The 16,421-nt window shown below is 41.2% G+C and overlaps 1 protein-coding gene and 1 long non-coding RNA gene across 4 annotated transcripts in view; one reads left to right on the top strand and one right to left on the bottom strand.

Moving 5' to 3' along the window:
• Positions 1–11,905, top strand: part of MOB1A (MOB kinase activator 1A) — a 27,553-nt gene extending 15,648 nt beyond the window's left edge. For all 3 annotated transcript variants that reach the window (XM_034953406.3, XM_034953407.3, XM_063594590.1), the window contains exons 5-6: positions 5,254–5,417; positions 7,856–11,905. In XM_034953406.3, the coding sequence (XP_034809297.1) occupies positions 5,254–5,417; positions 7,856–7,933 (242 nt within the window). In that variant the 3' untranslated portion in view covers positions 7,934–11,905. The remainder of the gene's footprint in view (positions 1–5,253; positions 5,418–7,855) is intronic.
• Positions 9,631–16,343, bottom strand: LOC100995362 (uncharacterized). Its single transcript, XR_156068.6, has 2 exons — positions 15,999–16,343; positions 9,631–15,779 (listed from the first exon to the last, which is right to left on the bottom strand). It is a non-coding gene; the product is annotated as an uncharacterized LOC100995362 (long non-coding RNA).
• Positions 16,344–16,421: the final 78 nt, after the last annotated feature.

Consider the following 16,421-nt stretch of genomic DNA (forward strand, 5'->3'; position numbering starts at 1 on the left):
TGCAGCGGCACAATCTTGGCTCACTGCAATCTCCACCTCCCAGGTTCAAGCAATTCTCATGCCTCAGTCCCTGGGTAGCTGGGACTACAGGCACATGCCACCACGCCCAGCTAATTTTTGTATTTTTAGTAGAGATGGGGTTTCACCATGTTGGCCAGGCTGGTCTTGAATGCCTGACCTCAAGTGATCTACCTGCCTTGGCATCCCAAAGTGTTGGGATTACAGGCATGAGCCACCACGCCTGGCTGGGAAGTTTTTTTTCTCTGAATGCTACATTAATTTTTTTCCAAATGGAAATACTAGTCAGTTTGTCCCATTACCATTTATTAAACACATTTGCCTTTTCTCCCCTGATTATCTTATGCGCACAACAAATTGCCATATATTTTTGCATGTTTTAGTCTCTTTATCTGTTCCTATAGAAATTCCACACATTGGTGACTGTGGCTCTGCATCTGTTAGCATCTTGTAAGGCTGGTCTCCCTTCCTCGCTCTTCTTTTTCAGAATATTCACAGCTATTCTGGGATATTTGTTTTTCCAAAGAACTTAGAAACATTTTGACAAGGTGAAAAAAAAAAATTAGATTTTAATTATGACTGTATTTAATTTTTATAGATAGGGATTCTTTTTACTGAATCTTCCTAGCCAAGAACAAGATATTGTTCATTTATTCATGTCTTTAGCTTTATTTTCTCTTGTAAAATTCTGTAGTTTATGTCAGTTGTTCAAGTTTCTTAATTTTATTCTAGGGATTTTATGTCTTTTATTGATAATCTGGTTTCCAGCTGGTTATTTAGTATATAGGAAAGCTGTTGGTTTTTATTGTAATTTATTTTAAATTTTTTTTGAGACAGGGTCTCACTCTGTTCCCCAGCCTGGAGTGCAGGGGTGTGATCACAGCTCTCTGCAGCCTTGATCTCCTGGGCTCCAGTGATCCTCCCACCTTAGCTTCCCAAGTAACTGGGACTGTAGGCACGCACCACTACACCTGGCTAATTTTGTTTATTTTTTGTAGAGATGAGGTCTCATTATGTTGCCCAGGCTGGTCTCGAACTCCAGGGCTCAAGCAACCCTCCTTCCTTGGCCTTCCAAAAGTGTTGGAATTACAGGTGTCAGCCACCAGGACTGGCCTAGCTGTTGATTTTTATTTAAATTTTATAATTAACCATCAGACTCTTTTTCTGTTAGTGTTTGGTTGGTTCTCTTGAATTTTTAAAGTATACAACTGTGTCATATTAAGATAGTGTTCGTTTTGCCTCTTCCTTTCTGATAATGTATTCTTGTTTTTACGCTTGCTTATCTGATTGCACTGAGTGGTATTTCAAGCGCAATGCCGAGTAATGGTGATGATGGCAGACATCCGTTTCTTGCTTTCTTACTATTATGCAAGTACTTCTAGTATTTCTGCAGTAAGCCGAAATCTTGGCTTTTGGTTAGAGGTGTATGGATTTTTAAAAAATTATATTAATGAAAAATATCCACCATTTATATTACAAAAATTTTTCTTAACGAGGAATGGCTATAGAGTTTATCAGATACTTTTCCAGTATCTGTTGCCTATGACCATAAGGTTTTCTCCATTTTTTAATAAAAATATTCTGCTGGAAGAGTATTTGTTAATATTTTGATTAAGAGTTTGGCATCAGTGTTCATGGATGAAATCAATCCTTGTCATTTTCAACTTAAGAGTATTTTATGAGCAACATATTTTTGAATTCCTTTTTGCAGTCTTATAGAGGCTTTTCAGGACAACAGTTTTTTTCCAAGTTGTTAACATTTGGTCTGTTTGTTGTTGGTCAGTTTTTCCATTCTGCTATTAAACCTTTTATTTCTTTTCTCACATATCTTTATTTTATATTGACTGTGCTTGAATATATCTGTTAAATTCAGCTTGGAAAGTGTTTAGATTTAAACAAATTACTTATTTCTTTACTCATTAAAGTCTCTGCTTATGGAAGGTAAATAATTCTTTTGATTTATCCTCTTTTCTCTCTTTTTTGTTTGGAGACAGGGTCTCACTCTGTCACCCAGGCTGGAGGGCAGTGGCACAGTCTCGGCTCACTGCAACCTCCACTTCCTGGGTTGAAGCGATTCTCATGCCTCAGCCTCCAAGTAGCTGGGACTACAGGCGGCCACCACCACACCCGGCTAGATTTTGTAGTTTTTGGTAGAGACAGGGTTTCACCATGTTGGCCAGGCTGGTCTCGAACTCCTGACCTCAAGTGATTCACCCACTTTGGCCTCCCGAAGTGCTGGAATTACAGGCATGAGCCACCATGCCTGGCTTTTTTCTCATTTTCTTGTTCTTAAATAATTCATTCTGATCCACCACCTCTTAATCCCACTCCCCTGCCATTAGGCTATTATCTGCATCTTACTTTTGCCAGTTATTTAGTCTCAGACAGAACTGTTTATCATTAATTTTTTACTAATATATGCACATTATTAATATCCTTTTATTAGAAAGATGCCCATTTATACATTCTGATAAAAAAGATGTTTGATTTTGAAATCTACTTTTTTTTTTGAGACAGACTCTCACTCTGTTGCCCAGGCTAGAGTGCAGTGGTGCAGTTACAGCTCACTGTAGACTTGACCTCCCAGGCGCAAGTGGTCCTTCTACATCAGCCACTTGAGTAGCTGAGACCACAGGCACCTGTGCCACCACGCCCAGCTAATTTTTAATTTTTTGTAGACACGAGGTCTCACTGTGTTGCCCAGGCTGGTTTCAAACTTCTAGGCCCAAGCAACCTTTCTGCTTCAGTCTCCCAAAGAGCTTGAGATTACAGGCATGAGCCACTGCACCTGGCCAGAATACTGCTTTTTTTTTTTTTTTTTTTTTTTTTTTTTTTTTTTTTTTGAGGCGGAGTCTCGCTCTGTTGCCCAGGCTGGAGTGCAGTGGCATGATCTCAGCACACTGCAAGCTCCGCCTCCCGGGTTCACGCCATTCTGCCATTCTCCTGCCTCTGCCTCCCGAGTAGCTGGAACTACAGGTGCCGCCACCACACCTGGCTAATTTTTGTATTTTTAGTAGAGACAGGGTTTCACTGTGTTAGCCAGGATGGTCTCGATCTCCTGACCTCATGATCCGCCCGCCTCGGCCTCCCAAAGTGCTGGGATTACAGGCATGAGCCACTGCACCCGGCCAGAAATCTGCTTTTTCAATACATGAATACAAGATCCTGCCCAGGAAAACATGCCTGTAAGCTCCAGGATAATGTCTGAAAAGTCACGTTAATGAGGACTGGGGTGGTGGTGGAGAATAACCACAAACATCAGCAAAATAAGTTTCAGGTTATTGAGAACTGGCTGGGAAAAAAATGCAAGGAAAGAGTGTTTTAAGCCTTTGTTTTCTGAAAGATTGAAAAAAAGAATGTGTTTCAAGAGTAGCGTTGTGGAACAGGCCTTTAAGGCCAACTAATGTAGGTTTATTTTTATTTTTATTTTTTGAGATGGAGTCTCACTCTGCCGCCCAGACTGGAGTGCAGTGGCGGCGATCTTGGCTCACTGCAACCTCTGCCTCCTGGGTTCAAGCGATTCTTCTGCCTCAGCCATTTGAGTAGCTAGGATTACAGGCCTTAGTCACCACGTCTGGCTAATTTTTGTATTTTTAGTAGAGACAGGGTTTCACCATGTTGGTCAGGCTGGTCTCGAACTCCTGACCTGTCTGTCCGTGTTTTCTAATGGACTTTGATATTGTCAGCCAAAATTCTCAGGAATGTAACCAGTTGGATCCCCATCTCCACTGCTTGGAAGGATACCAAACTCTACCCCAGTTGTTTTCTAAAAAGAGATTTCTTTTTTTTTTTGAGACGGAGTCTCGCTCTGTCACCCAGGCTGGAGTGCAGTGGCGCGATCTCGGCTCACTGCAACCTCCACCTCCCGGGTTCAAGCAATTCTCTGCCTCAGCCTCCCGAGTAGCTGGGATTACAGTTGCCCGCCACCACCCCTGGCTAATTTTTGTATTTTTAGTAGAGATGGGGTTTCACCATGTTGGCCAAGCTGGTCTCTTTGGCCAGGCTGGTCTTGACCTCTTGACCTCGTGATCTGCCCCCCTCGGCCTCCCAAAGTGCTGGGATTACAGGCGTGAGCCACTGTGCCCGGCTGCCTTTTTATTTTGCTTAGGAGAGTTTCCAGTCCTCATTGAGAGAGTGCGTATGTATGTAATTTCTTCTTCTTTTTTTTCCTAAGGGATGAGGTTTTACCTTGTTGCTCAGGCTTATCTTGAACTCAGGCTTATGAGCTCAGGCAGTCTGTCCACTACGGCCTCTCAACGTGCTGGATTACAGGCATGAGCCACCACACGGAGCCAGTGTAATTTCTTTAGAGTTACAAATTACAAAGTAAAAATATTTATGATCAAAATACTTACTCTTGTTGCATTTAATTTCAGAAAGAAACTCTCTAATATTAAAGAACTAAATCCCAGTACTTTGGGAAGCCAAGGCAGGCAGATCACTTGAGGCCAGGAATTCGAGACCAGGCTGGCCAACATGGCAAAAACCCATCTGTACTAAAAATACAAAAATCAGCCAGGTGTAGTAGTGCACGCCTGTTGTCCCAGCTACTTTGGAGGCTGAGGTGGGCAGATTGCTTGAGCCTGGGAGGTGGAGGTAACAATGAACCATGATCATGCTACTGAACTCCAGCCTGGGTGACAGAGTGAGACTCAGTCTCCGGGGGCGGGGGGGAACAAAAAACTAAAACTACAGGATTTTTGAACTTTGATTTAGCAGCATCTTACATAATTTGATACCTGTGCCTAAGGCAGTCAGAAAAAAGTGTGGTACTTTGTGAGGATTTGGGTTTGGGTTTTCATTTCCTTGGCTTTAAAAAATATATACAGAGGTAGGTTTGTGTGTATTTATGAATGTGTGTGTTTATATGTTGCAGGTGCTCATGGCAGTGTGTAAACTTTCTGCTGTTAGGCTGGGCATGCCTGTAATCCTAGCACTTTAAGAGGTTGAGGCGGGCAGATTGCTTGAGCTCAGGAGTTCAAGACCAGCCTGGGCAACATGGCGAAACCCCATCTCTACAAAAAATACAAAAAATTAGCTGGGCGTGGTGGCGTGTAGTGCAGGTTATTTGGGGGGCCAAGGTGGGAGGAGGATCAGTTGAGCCCAGGAGGTCGAGGCTGCAGTGAGCTGAGATTGCACCACTGCCTGAGTGACAAAGTGAGACCCTGTCACAAATAAACAACTTTCTACTGTTAGATAACCAAATAATTGTTTCATATGTGTATTTAATTGCAGGTGTCCCATTTCCCAAAAACTTTATGTCTGTGGCAAAGACTATTCTAAAGCGTCTGTTCAGGGTTTATGCCCATATTTATCACCAGCACTTTGATTCTGTGATGCAGCTGCAAGAGGAGGCCCACCTCAACACCTCCTTTAAGCACTTTATTTTCTTTGTTCAGGTAAGTTGATCCATGTGGATTTCTGTGTCCTGTGACTTGGACTTATTTGGATTGGGAACTTCAACAAAGAGCTGTGTGTCTTAGTTATAGATGTAGAGCCAATTACAGGCAAGCTTCTCTTTTCTGTTTTGTTCTCTTTTCCACATTATTTATTTTATTGATGTGTGCACCAGTATAAAAAGGTATCACCCCCATTTGGGCCTTCTGCCTCTGGCCACCCTAGGTCTGTGGTTAGGATTATCCATTCAGGGTTGTGGCCTGTTGCTTTGTGGACCCTTAGTCAGAATTGGAACTTTTTTTTTTTTTTTTTGAGACAGGGTCTCACTCTGTGGCCCAGGCTAGAGTGCAATGGTGTGATCTTGGCTCACTGCAACCTCCGCCTCCTGGGTTCAAGTGATTCTCCTGCCTCGGCCTCCCGAATAGCTGTGATTACAGGTGCCCACCACCACCCCCAACTAATTTTTGTATTTTTAGTAGAGACGGGGTTTCCCATGTTGGCCAGGCTGGTCTCGAACTCCTGATCCACCCACCTCGGCCTCCCAAAGTGCTGGAATTACAGGCCTGAGCCACAGCACCCGGCCAGAATTGGAACTTTAAAAAATCAAAATAATTCACATTGTTTGAAAAAGATATCAAAGAATTGGTATGCCTTTAGCCTAACTTTAGAGATACTTATATTTTGCATATTGAATTACATATACATGTCTGTCTAGATATTTTATGATGAAAAAACCTGGTAGCTTTATAGTAGATACTGTGTATTATAGTTTTGTGTATTGTACCATGCTCTTCCTGATCTTCCTTCTCAGATTGTTGCATAAAAGGTCTACTGGCCCTTTATCAAAAATTCAGTTTGTAGTTTTCAGGTAGTTTCTTTTTTTTTTTTTTTTTTTTTTCCCCTCTTTTTTTTTTTTTTTTGGAGACCGAGTCTTGCTCTGTCGCCCAGACTGGAGTGCAGTGGCACGATCTCGGCTAACTGCAACCTTTGTCTCCTGGGTTCAAGCAGTTCTCCTGCCTCAGCCTCCTCAGTAGCTGGGATTATAGGCACCTGCCACCACGCCCGGCTAATTTTTATATGTTTACTAGAAATGGGGTTTCACCATGTTGGCTAGGCTGATCTCGAACTCCTGACCTCAAATGATCCACCCACCTCGTCCTCCCAAAATGCTGGGATTACAGGCATGAGCCACCATGCCTGGCCTTTTTCGGGTAATTTTAATGTAAATTTAAATATATATACAGTTTTGATTTTAATGTTTAACACAATGAGGATCATACTGATACCTAGAGTTGGTTCTTTAATAAGTCTCCCATTGTAAAAATATAGGAAAAAACAAACTCCCTTTATCCTACTATACTCTCACCACACAGAACGCTTCTGTGACCAAACATGGGGACTGTCCCTCACACACCAAGCAAGTGATCATTTCTACAGTGGACACCTATAATTTGATTCAATTTTGATAATGTCTATCTGGAGGTAGCATCAGATCCTACAAGTTTGAGAGCTCAGTCCCACAAGACTGCCCCCCATTTGGGATATCAATCAAAAGTAATACATTGTCACCTATACCTCTGACTATAAACCAGGGTTCCCACAACCCCCTCCTTGGGTTTGATTAGTTTGCTAGAGCCACTTATAGAACTCAGGGAAATACTTATCTCTACCTGTTTATTATGAAAGATGTTAACAAAAGATACAGATGAACAGCCAGATGGAAGAGATGTGTAGGGCCAAAGGAGAAGGGGCTTCCATGCTCTCTCCAGGCATGCCATGCTCCAGGAACCTCCACGTGTTCAGCTATCTGGAAGCTCTCCTGAGCCCTGTTTTTTGTGTTTTTATGGAGGCTTCATTACTTGCCCATGATTGATTAAATAATTGGCCATTGATGATCAACTCAACCTTCAGCCAGCCCTTTCCCCTCCCCAGAGGCTGTGATCTGGGAAAGGGAGAGGGCTGGCTGAAGGTTGACCAGTTCCCATCCTGAAGCTTTATAGGAGCCTCCAGCCACCAGTCATCTCATTAGCATACAAGATACTCTTAGCACTCTGGTGATTCCAACAAGGGTTTTAGGAGCCGTGTGTGAAGAAAAAGGAAGACCAAATACTTATATCACAATATCATACCTATATTTTTAAAAAGAGAGGGCTGGACGTGGTGGCTTACCCCTGTAATCCTAGCACTTTGGGATTTGGGATGCCAAGGTGGGCAGATCACTTGAGGCCAAAGTTCAGTACCAGCCTTGGCAACATAGACCACATCTGTACAAAAAAGAAAAAGAAAAAGAATTAATGCCTATTTTAAAATGTTCACAGAGGTTATTTCATCATTCTTTTGGACTTCAGAAAGCTAGAGTTGGGAATCCCTTCTCCAAAAGACATTTACAGAGTTTCAGTTTTAGATCCATTTTTAATTGTTATTTTTCTTCTCTTTTTAGGAGTTTAATCTGATTGATAGGCGTGAGCTGGCACCTCTTCAAGAATTAATAGAGAAACTTGGATCAAAAGACAGATAAATGTTTCTTCTAGAACACAGTTACCCCCTTGCTTCATCTATTGCTAGCTCATTGCTATCTGTTATAGACTAGTGATACAAACTTTAAGAAAACAGGATAAAAAGATACCCATTGCCTGTGTCTACTGATAAAATTATCCCAAAGGTAGGTTGGTGTGATAGTTTCCGAGTAAGACCTTAAGGACACAGCCAAATCTTAAGTACTGTGTGACCACGCTTGTTGTTATCACATAGTCATACTTGGTTGTAATATGTGATGGTTAACCTGTAGCTTATAAATTTACTTATTATTCTTTTACTCATTTACTCAGTCATTTCTTTACAAGAAAATGATTGAATCTGTTTTAGGTGACAGCATAATGGACATTAAGAATTTCCATCAATAATTTATGAATAAGTTTCCAGAACAAATTTCCTAATAACACAATCAGATTGGTTTTATTCTTTTATTTTACGAATAAAAAATGTATTTTTCAGTATCCTTGAGATTTAGAACATCTGTGTCACTTCAGATAACATTTTAGTTTCAAGTTTGTATGGTAGTGTTTTTATAGATAAGATACGTGTATTTTTTCAAAATTCATGATTGCAGTTTAAATCATCATATGATGTGTGGGTGGGAGCAACCAAAGTTATTTTTACAGGGACTTTATTTTTTGATCTTTATTTGAGATTGTTTTCATATCTATCTAAATTATTAGGAGTGTGTGTATCAGAAGTAATTTTTTAATGTCTTCTAAGGATGGTCTTCCAGGCTTTTAAACTGAAAAGCTTAATTCAGATAGTAGCTTTTGGCTGAGAAAAGGAATCCAAAATATTAACAAATTTAGATCTCAAAACCACTATTTTTATTATTTCATTATTTTTCAGAGGCCTTAAAATTCTGGATAAGAGAATGGAGGAAAATACTCAGAGTACTTGATTATTTTATTTCCTTTTATTAAAAAATTACTTCTATGTTTTTATTGTCTCTTGAGCCTTAGTTAAGAGTAGTGTAGAAATGCATGAACTTCATCCTAATAAGGATAAAACTTAAGGAAAACCACAATAAACCATGAAGGTGTACACATCTTATAACACAGATAAAGTTTTGGTGTGCTACCTATTCTTGAGAGAGTGAGTGAGTGTATGTGTTTAAAGGAAACAAAATGGGAGAAATAAGTTTTTAAAAAATCCTCATTTTGTTAATATTCAAAAGATGGACTGAGCTTCCACTTGGGTTTTATCTTGTTTTAATTGTTTTTGTATCAAAACTTGAAATTCCTCTATTTCTATTGGGATATAAAAACCTTCCCCTTCAGTGAAGAAAACATTTATTTTTTATTTGATTCCTAGGATTTAGTAAACTCTTGCTGTCTATTTAAAATGTAATGAGGCACAACAGGTATTATACTGGAAGATTTGCCAAACTGGCAAAGCTTTAAGTTCATCAGCATTCTATGTGGTTCAGAGCTGTGATTTTTGCAAAGTATTTTACCAACCTCCTCGATGGCTTTGATAAAGGTTAGATTTGATGGTTTTTTTAAAATTTATTTTTCTTACTCCACTAAACTATAAAGAAAATAATTACTTAGAAACTCCATTTTAAATAATCATTTCCTAGAAATTCTTAAATATATACAGAATTTTAAAGAAAACATTTCATCTGATTTAGTTAGCATCCACATATCATTGAGGAATTAAAGTGTGGGACAGTCATTATGAAAAAAAAGAAAAGCCCTTTATTAGACATTCCACAATCCATGTTTTAAGCTTATCCAAAGGTCCAAATGTCAGCCATTCTGTATGTTCATGTTGATCATTTGCGAACAAGAAAGCAGGTTTCTAGGTATCACTTAGGATGTGAACTGCCTCTCAACTTTAAACCCTGTTAGCTTTACTTTTTTAAGTCCACAAGTGATGAAACTAGTTTCTCAGCTAGGCTTGTACTTTCCTCATTATTTCTAGTATTTCAAATATTCTCAAACAAAGAGTTACCACTTTTCTCCATTTATTTTCAGTTATGGAAATGTTCCCTCTCTTCACCACTAAGCTCCAAAGCAAATGAAAGACGATCACATGTCAGGACAGTAGTAAAGGCAGCTTATAAATGGGACATAAATCAGAGATGTGTTGGTATTTTGAGACTCAAGACTGTCCTTTTTTAAAATAAAAATAAAAACATTACCAGGTTCCCAAGCCAATCTGGCTTAACCAACAGTTAAGCACTGAAATATTAGTGTTTACCTCCAAGGCTAGGGAGCCAAGGTGAGGAGGAGAATTGGAGGAAGGGGAGATAATGGGAAGAGGATGGCGCCTTCCTGAGTTGGCTAGAGGGCCAACCTTTGATAACAGTTTGACGAAATCAATCTTTTTTTTTTTTTTTTTTTTTTTTGAGACAGAGTCTCACTCTGTCACCCAGGCTGGAGTACAGTGGTGGGATCTCGGCTCACTGCAAGCTCTGCCTCCCAGGTTCATGCCATTCTCCTGCCCCAGCCTCTCCTGAGTAGCTGGAACTACAGGTGCCCGCCACCACGCCCAGCTAATTTTTTCTATTTTTAGTCACGCCTGGCTAATTTTTTGTATTTTTAGTAGAGATGGGGTTTCACCGTGTTAGCCAGGATGGTCTCCATCTCCTTACCTCGCAATCCGCCCGCCTCAGCCTCCCAAAGTGTTGGGATTACAGGCGTGAGCCACCGTGCCCGGCCTATAGAAATCAATCTTTTTGACTCTTCTCACTTTTATCTCCCCATGCCCAAGGTTTGCCTCTTCCATAACACTCACTCCCTTCCCCCTTGCTAATCAGAAGCCATCTCCTCTCAGTGTCTGATCTCTGCTCTTCATACATGATTACAGTCATGGGGTAGAGAGTGCTTGCTAAATTATGCAGTTAATCCTATGGTGCTTTAATTTTCAGGCCTTCAAAAAACACTTGTACAGTGATGTGCAGATTTTTAAACAGTTGAACTTCCTTGTACTACAGTTTTTGTATTGACAGCCAAATTTGTCTTTCATTCTTCAGATTGTGAATAAAGTGATTTTTACAGGGCTTCCAGCAAAGTATTTCCTTTCATCTAAGGCTTGTAGAACCCTAGCTTATATAGCTGCTTACATGAGAAATGCAAAATCTGTATTCACCATGACTTTAGTAACAAAGGTAAAGTTTTTTAGTAGTGCCAAGGCAAGAGGAACAATCTTGGTGGTAGTACTAAGTTTTGTCAATATTGTGGTTTCCTGATTGTATTGTTGGCTTTCTCTCTGAGCATTGAGGTATACTAGAAGTAGAGCTTCTCAAACATAATATCATTACCTCATAAGCATTAACAAATCAGGCCCAAAGAGCGTAAGTCCTAGAAATTTGTTTTTAAGCAGCCCTAGTCATGGTGCTGGTGCTACCGCCTTGTTTTAGGAGCCTGCCTCCTGTCAGTATGAAACCCTCACCTGAAAAATGCCAGCCTGGACACCAAACACTGAGCCCCTTCAACAGGCACATTATTTCCCCCTGAGATCCATAAGGGGATTTAGTTTCTACTATTGTAGAGTTCTGAAAAGAGGTAAAATAGTAGTCCTTTGGTCATCCTATTTTTGCTTTCAATTTTGATATTTCAGACTCTAAAAGGCCTTGGGGGATGATAGGACATGTGGTAGCAGTAATTTTTTTGAAGCAACTGCACTGACATTCATTTGAGTTTTCTCTCATTATCAGATTCTATTCCAAACAAGTATTCTGTAGATCCAAATGGATTACCAGTGTGCTACAGACTTCTTATTATAGAACAGCATTCTATTCTACATCAAAAATAGTTTGTGTAAGTTAGTTTTGGTTACCATCTAAAATATTTTTAAATGTTCTTTACATAAAAATTTATGTTGTGTTTTAAAATCCTTAGGGGCTTTATCTATTTTTCTAAATCAGTTAACTGTACTTCTAAAAAAAGTATTTTGTATCTACTTTTGTAACTTCGTCAGAATAAAATATATTGAAAGCAAGAAATGACTGATTAAAGTATGTATATCAACACACATTTCTATTTAAATATAGAAACTTGAGAGTTTTGCAGATTCTGTGGATTTTTGAGTACAGCTTAAATTTGGAAAGTTATCTTTGCATATCATTTAGTAGCTAAAATGTTTTCTTAGCCGTTAAAAAAGGAAGTTCCTAAATGAACTAAGTATCATACTACTGGGACCGAACCCCTAAGAAACAAACTATGTCTCTGATAGTGGCTAAAACCCATCCCAAACAAAAATACGTGGTCTCCTTCCTGCCATGCAAATCAGGCTCCAGATCTCTTGTACATTCCTGGTTGTGCGATAGTAGAGTTAAAATTAAAAACTTAATGAATGTGGCTAAACAGTACAAGTTAACACTAATTTTATTTTTTTGAGCTGAGGTCTCTGTTGCCCAGGTTGGAGTGCAGTGGCACAGTCTTGGCTCACTGCAACCTCCGCCTCCCAGGCTCAAGTGATCCTTCTTTCTGAGCCTTCTAGTAGCTGGGACAACAGGCACGCACCATCATGTCCGGCTAATTTTTTGTATTTTTTGTAAATATGATGGAGTTTTGCTATGTTGCCCAGGCTGGTCTCGAACTCCTGAGCTCAAGCAATCTGCCTGCCCCGGCCCCAAAGTGCTGGGATTACAGGTGTGAGCCACCACACCTGGCCTAGTTACTAGCAATCAGTTTTGGATTTCTTTTGACATTTTCAGTAGACTTAAAATCAATCACAAAAATGATAAGTTTGTAAGGGTATCTAATGGCTATTTCAAACTTTGTAAAATAATAGAATAACTCAGATAATCTTTGGGAGAGCCAGACTCTGGGTTTGAACCTGCACAGCCAGAAACAATGTCCAAACTATGCCATGGAGCTTCTCTGACAAATACCCCATCGATGTCCCCACTAGGTATGGACATTACAGCCTGCACTGTCCCCACTTAGGTGTGGACACTAGTCTGCACCTTTATCGCTGGCCACTAGATGCCAGTCTGCCACAACACCTCAAAAGCTAGCTACCTTTTTAGCTTTTTACTGGAGTCCTTTAGTAGGTTATCTCATTTAATCCATAAAGCAACCTGGAGAAAGTGACTGCAATTAAGAGGTATGCCAGAAATATTTCAGTATTCTTTAGACCATGCCACATAAGCTCAGACAAGTTCAAATAGCTAGTATATAGCAAGTCTGTTTCTCTGGATTGCATTTGCAAAAATTTTGCATGCTCAGCAGTGCTAGGAAGCTCTATAAAATGATGGTGCAACGAAAAATCATCCCAATGAGGTTAAAAAAGGAGATGCATCCAAAGAGTTCCTACCTAATGAATTTTCTGAGTTTCAGATGTATATATGTGTATGAAAGCTATGAGTGATCATGGACCAATACAACTGAAGAGAACAAGAGAATCTCGAGGTCACAGCAAAAAAAAGTAAGATGCAGAAAGGATTGACATTTCCTGGGACTAAATGCATTTCACTTTTGTTTTAATCACAAAGTAAAACTTACTTATTTGCTTCTGTCAAAAAAAAAAAATACTAGAACTGTTGGAACTAATTTGGAAGCCCAAGATTCGTCAGATCGTCCTGCAAATCCTTTTCTAGAAAAGTTCAAACTTAGACCTATGGAGCGCAAATTGCTGAGCCTCTATCGGTTCTGTTCAGTAATCACAATGCATGCACTTTTTGTCCCATATTGGGCTGCTGACAGATGACTCAAGCAAGGCTCTGTCCTCAGGGAGCTTATAAACCAGTGAGAACAGACACATACATAAATTGATAGTTGTAAAAGGCCATAAGTGCAACAAAAGTTACAGGTAAGTTGCGGGCCCTAAGCTTACTGTGAGGCAGTCAGAGGTGGCTCTTTGGAGAAGACAAGGCTTGAACCTTAAAAGGTAGGCAACTGCATAACCAAACTTGTAGCATAGCTTATGAAGGGAGGTGCAAGTATAATATTACTGAAGGGTAGATTTCAGTTGGACAGGTAGATAGTGGTTAAATCATACAAAAGAACTTGAGAGTTTCGCCTGTAGGTAGGCGATGGGGAGTCTGAAGGATTTCAAGTAGCAAATGTTTTCATTTCATTTTATTTTATTTATGTTTTTTAGACAAAGCCTCACTCTGTCGCCCAGGCTAGAGTGCAGTGGCTCAATCTCGGCTCACTGCAACCCCTGCCTCCTAGGTTCAAGCGATTCTCCTGCCTCAGCCTCCCAAGTAGCTGGGAGTAGAGGCATGTGCCACCATGTCTGGATAATTTTTGTATTTGTAGTAGAGATGGGGTTTCACCATGTTGGCCAGGGTGGTCTCGAACTCCTGACCTCAGCTGATCCGCCTGCCTCAGCCTCCCAAAGTGCTGGGATTACAGGCATGAACCACTATGCCCGGCCTAAATGTTTTCATTTCAGATGGCTCTGACAGCCTAGGAGGAACTGAAGATAAGAGGAGGAGAATGGGGCAGAGAGTAGCTCAGAGTAACAGATAGTATGGGCAATTGTTAAATTATGGGGAAGAGGAAGGTTAGAGATAAGCAAAAGTACCTTTTTTTTTTTTTGGAGACAAAAAGCTGGTAGAAAGGCCACCGCAGCCAGCTAATGGTTTGTATTTTTAGTAGAGACGGGGTTTCGCCAATGTTGGCCAGGCTGTTCTCGAACTTCTGACCTTGGGTGATCAGTGCGCCTCGGCCTCCCAAAGTCTTTGTATTACAGGTGTGAACCACCTTGCCTGGCCAAAAGTACCATTTTAAATAAAGAAAAGGAGGAATTCTGCCAATACAAATCTGTGAGCTTGCCATGGGTCACTTGGTTACAAGTGACAAACCCATTAAACTGCCTTCAGTGCTCATTTCCAGCATTGCTGGTTTCCAGCTGTACAAAGTCAAACATTTGTCTCCTTTTATCTGTTTTCTTCTTTGTCTTGCTTCATTTCCAAAGTAGTTCTCCCTGCATGGTTGCAAAGATGGTTGCCAGCAACTCCAGCCTTTCTACCAGCTTAGCAACATAGAGGAAAAAGATCAATGTCTGGGAACAACAGACACTGGGGAATACAAGACTGGGGAAGGAGGAAGGGGGCAAGGGTTGAAACTACCTATTGGGTACTATGCTCATTACCTGAAGGACGGATTTGTTCATACTCCAAACCTCAGCACCATGCAATATACCTCTGTAACAAGCCTGCATATATACCCCCGATTCTAAAATAGAAGTTGCAAAAGGAAGTCCCTCTACCAATTCTCATTGGTCTGGCTCAGACCATGGGGCCGACCCTAAACCAGTCTCTGATTAGCCAGACTTGGGTCCTGTTTCCATTCCTAGAGCTGGGGATAGGTGCGCCTCATCTAAACCATGCTGTCTTCACCATTACTACCCTGCTTGAGAAAAAAAATTTTTGACAGTTTAAATTGCATCATTGACAGCAATGAAGAAAACTTAGCAAATCATCTCTAAACATTTTAAAAGAATGAAGCAGAAAATGTAAGACAGGCTAGTAATTGATCCAAAGGAGAAATTCTGAAGGCCAGAACATAGGAGTCAGTTAATACTGTAATAAATAAATTAGACAATATCCATATATAACAACTATAGGTCCAATCCATCCAAGTGCAACGCTGAAGGGACGTATTGATTGCATAGGCCAGAATGTTGGCAAAAAGCTGGTAAATCCTGCAGGGTGCCACCAGACCGCGTGCTCCAAACAAATAACAGCTAGAGAGAGGAGAGGCTTGGTTGAATTTCGGCCTTGACTGGTCTGAAGACTCCAGAGGCGGGACGAATTTGCGGACAGTTCTACCCCATCCCACATGGCGTCAGCTTCCCTTCCATTCTCATGACTCCATGGTCCATGGCTCCAACCTGGGCCTCTGTTAGGCTGTATCCTGTGGCACCTTAAACTCAGGCAAATTAAAAACTGTTCGTGGACTCTGCTCAGCCCCCACCTAACCCTCCATCCAAGTCATTGTCCAAGCCAGAAACTGGAGTCATCTCAGATACCTTCCCACCCACACCTCCACATGCAGTCGCTCGATTCCATTCACCTCCCAAGTGTCTCAGTTCATTCTTCCATCCCTCCCGCCACTGGTTTAGTTAGGCCCCTCCATTCTCACCTGGACCATCGCGGTAGCCTCGGAGCTTCTGACTGTGTCTCTGGTTGCAGCCCCTACACGCTCTCTTCCTTACAGGAGCGGAGCGATCTTTCTCAAGCGCGAATCAAATCCTTCCACGAGTCCCCGCACCTGGAGCGAAGGCCAAACTCCTCAGCTTAGAAGCTAGACTGCCAGAGTAGGGAGTGGGAATGGAAAAGTACATCAGGGGCACGAGGGGTATTCGGATGAGGGAAGGCCAGTATGGGGCGCCGAGACCTTGGAGTGTTTCTGAGCTGAGCAGGAATGAGACTTTCACGCGGGCAAGGGGACCCTATCCATGAAACAGGCCCTGGGGAGACTGAAGGAGAGCGGCGCGAGCGAAGGCAGAGGGCGGGGCCCCGAGGCCGGCAGGCGCTGCAGTGTCGGGGGTGGCGAGTCAGCCAG

This window comes from Pan paniscus, chromosome 12 (genome assembly GCF_029289425.2).
Source record: "Pan paniscus chromosome 12, NHGRI_mPanPan1-v2.0_pri, whole genome shotgun sequence".
Taxonomy (NCBI): Eukaryota; Metazoa; Chordata; class Mammalia; order Primates; family Hominidae; genus Pan; species Pan paniscus.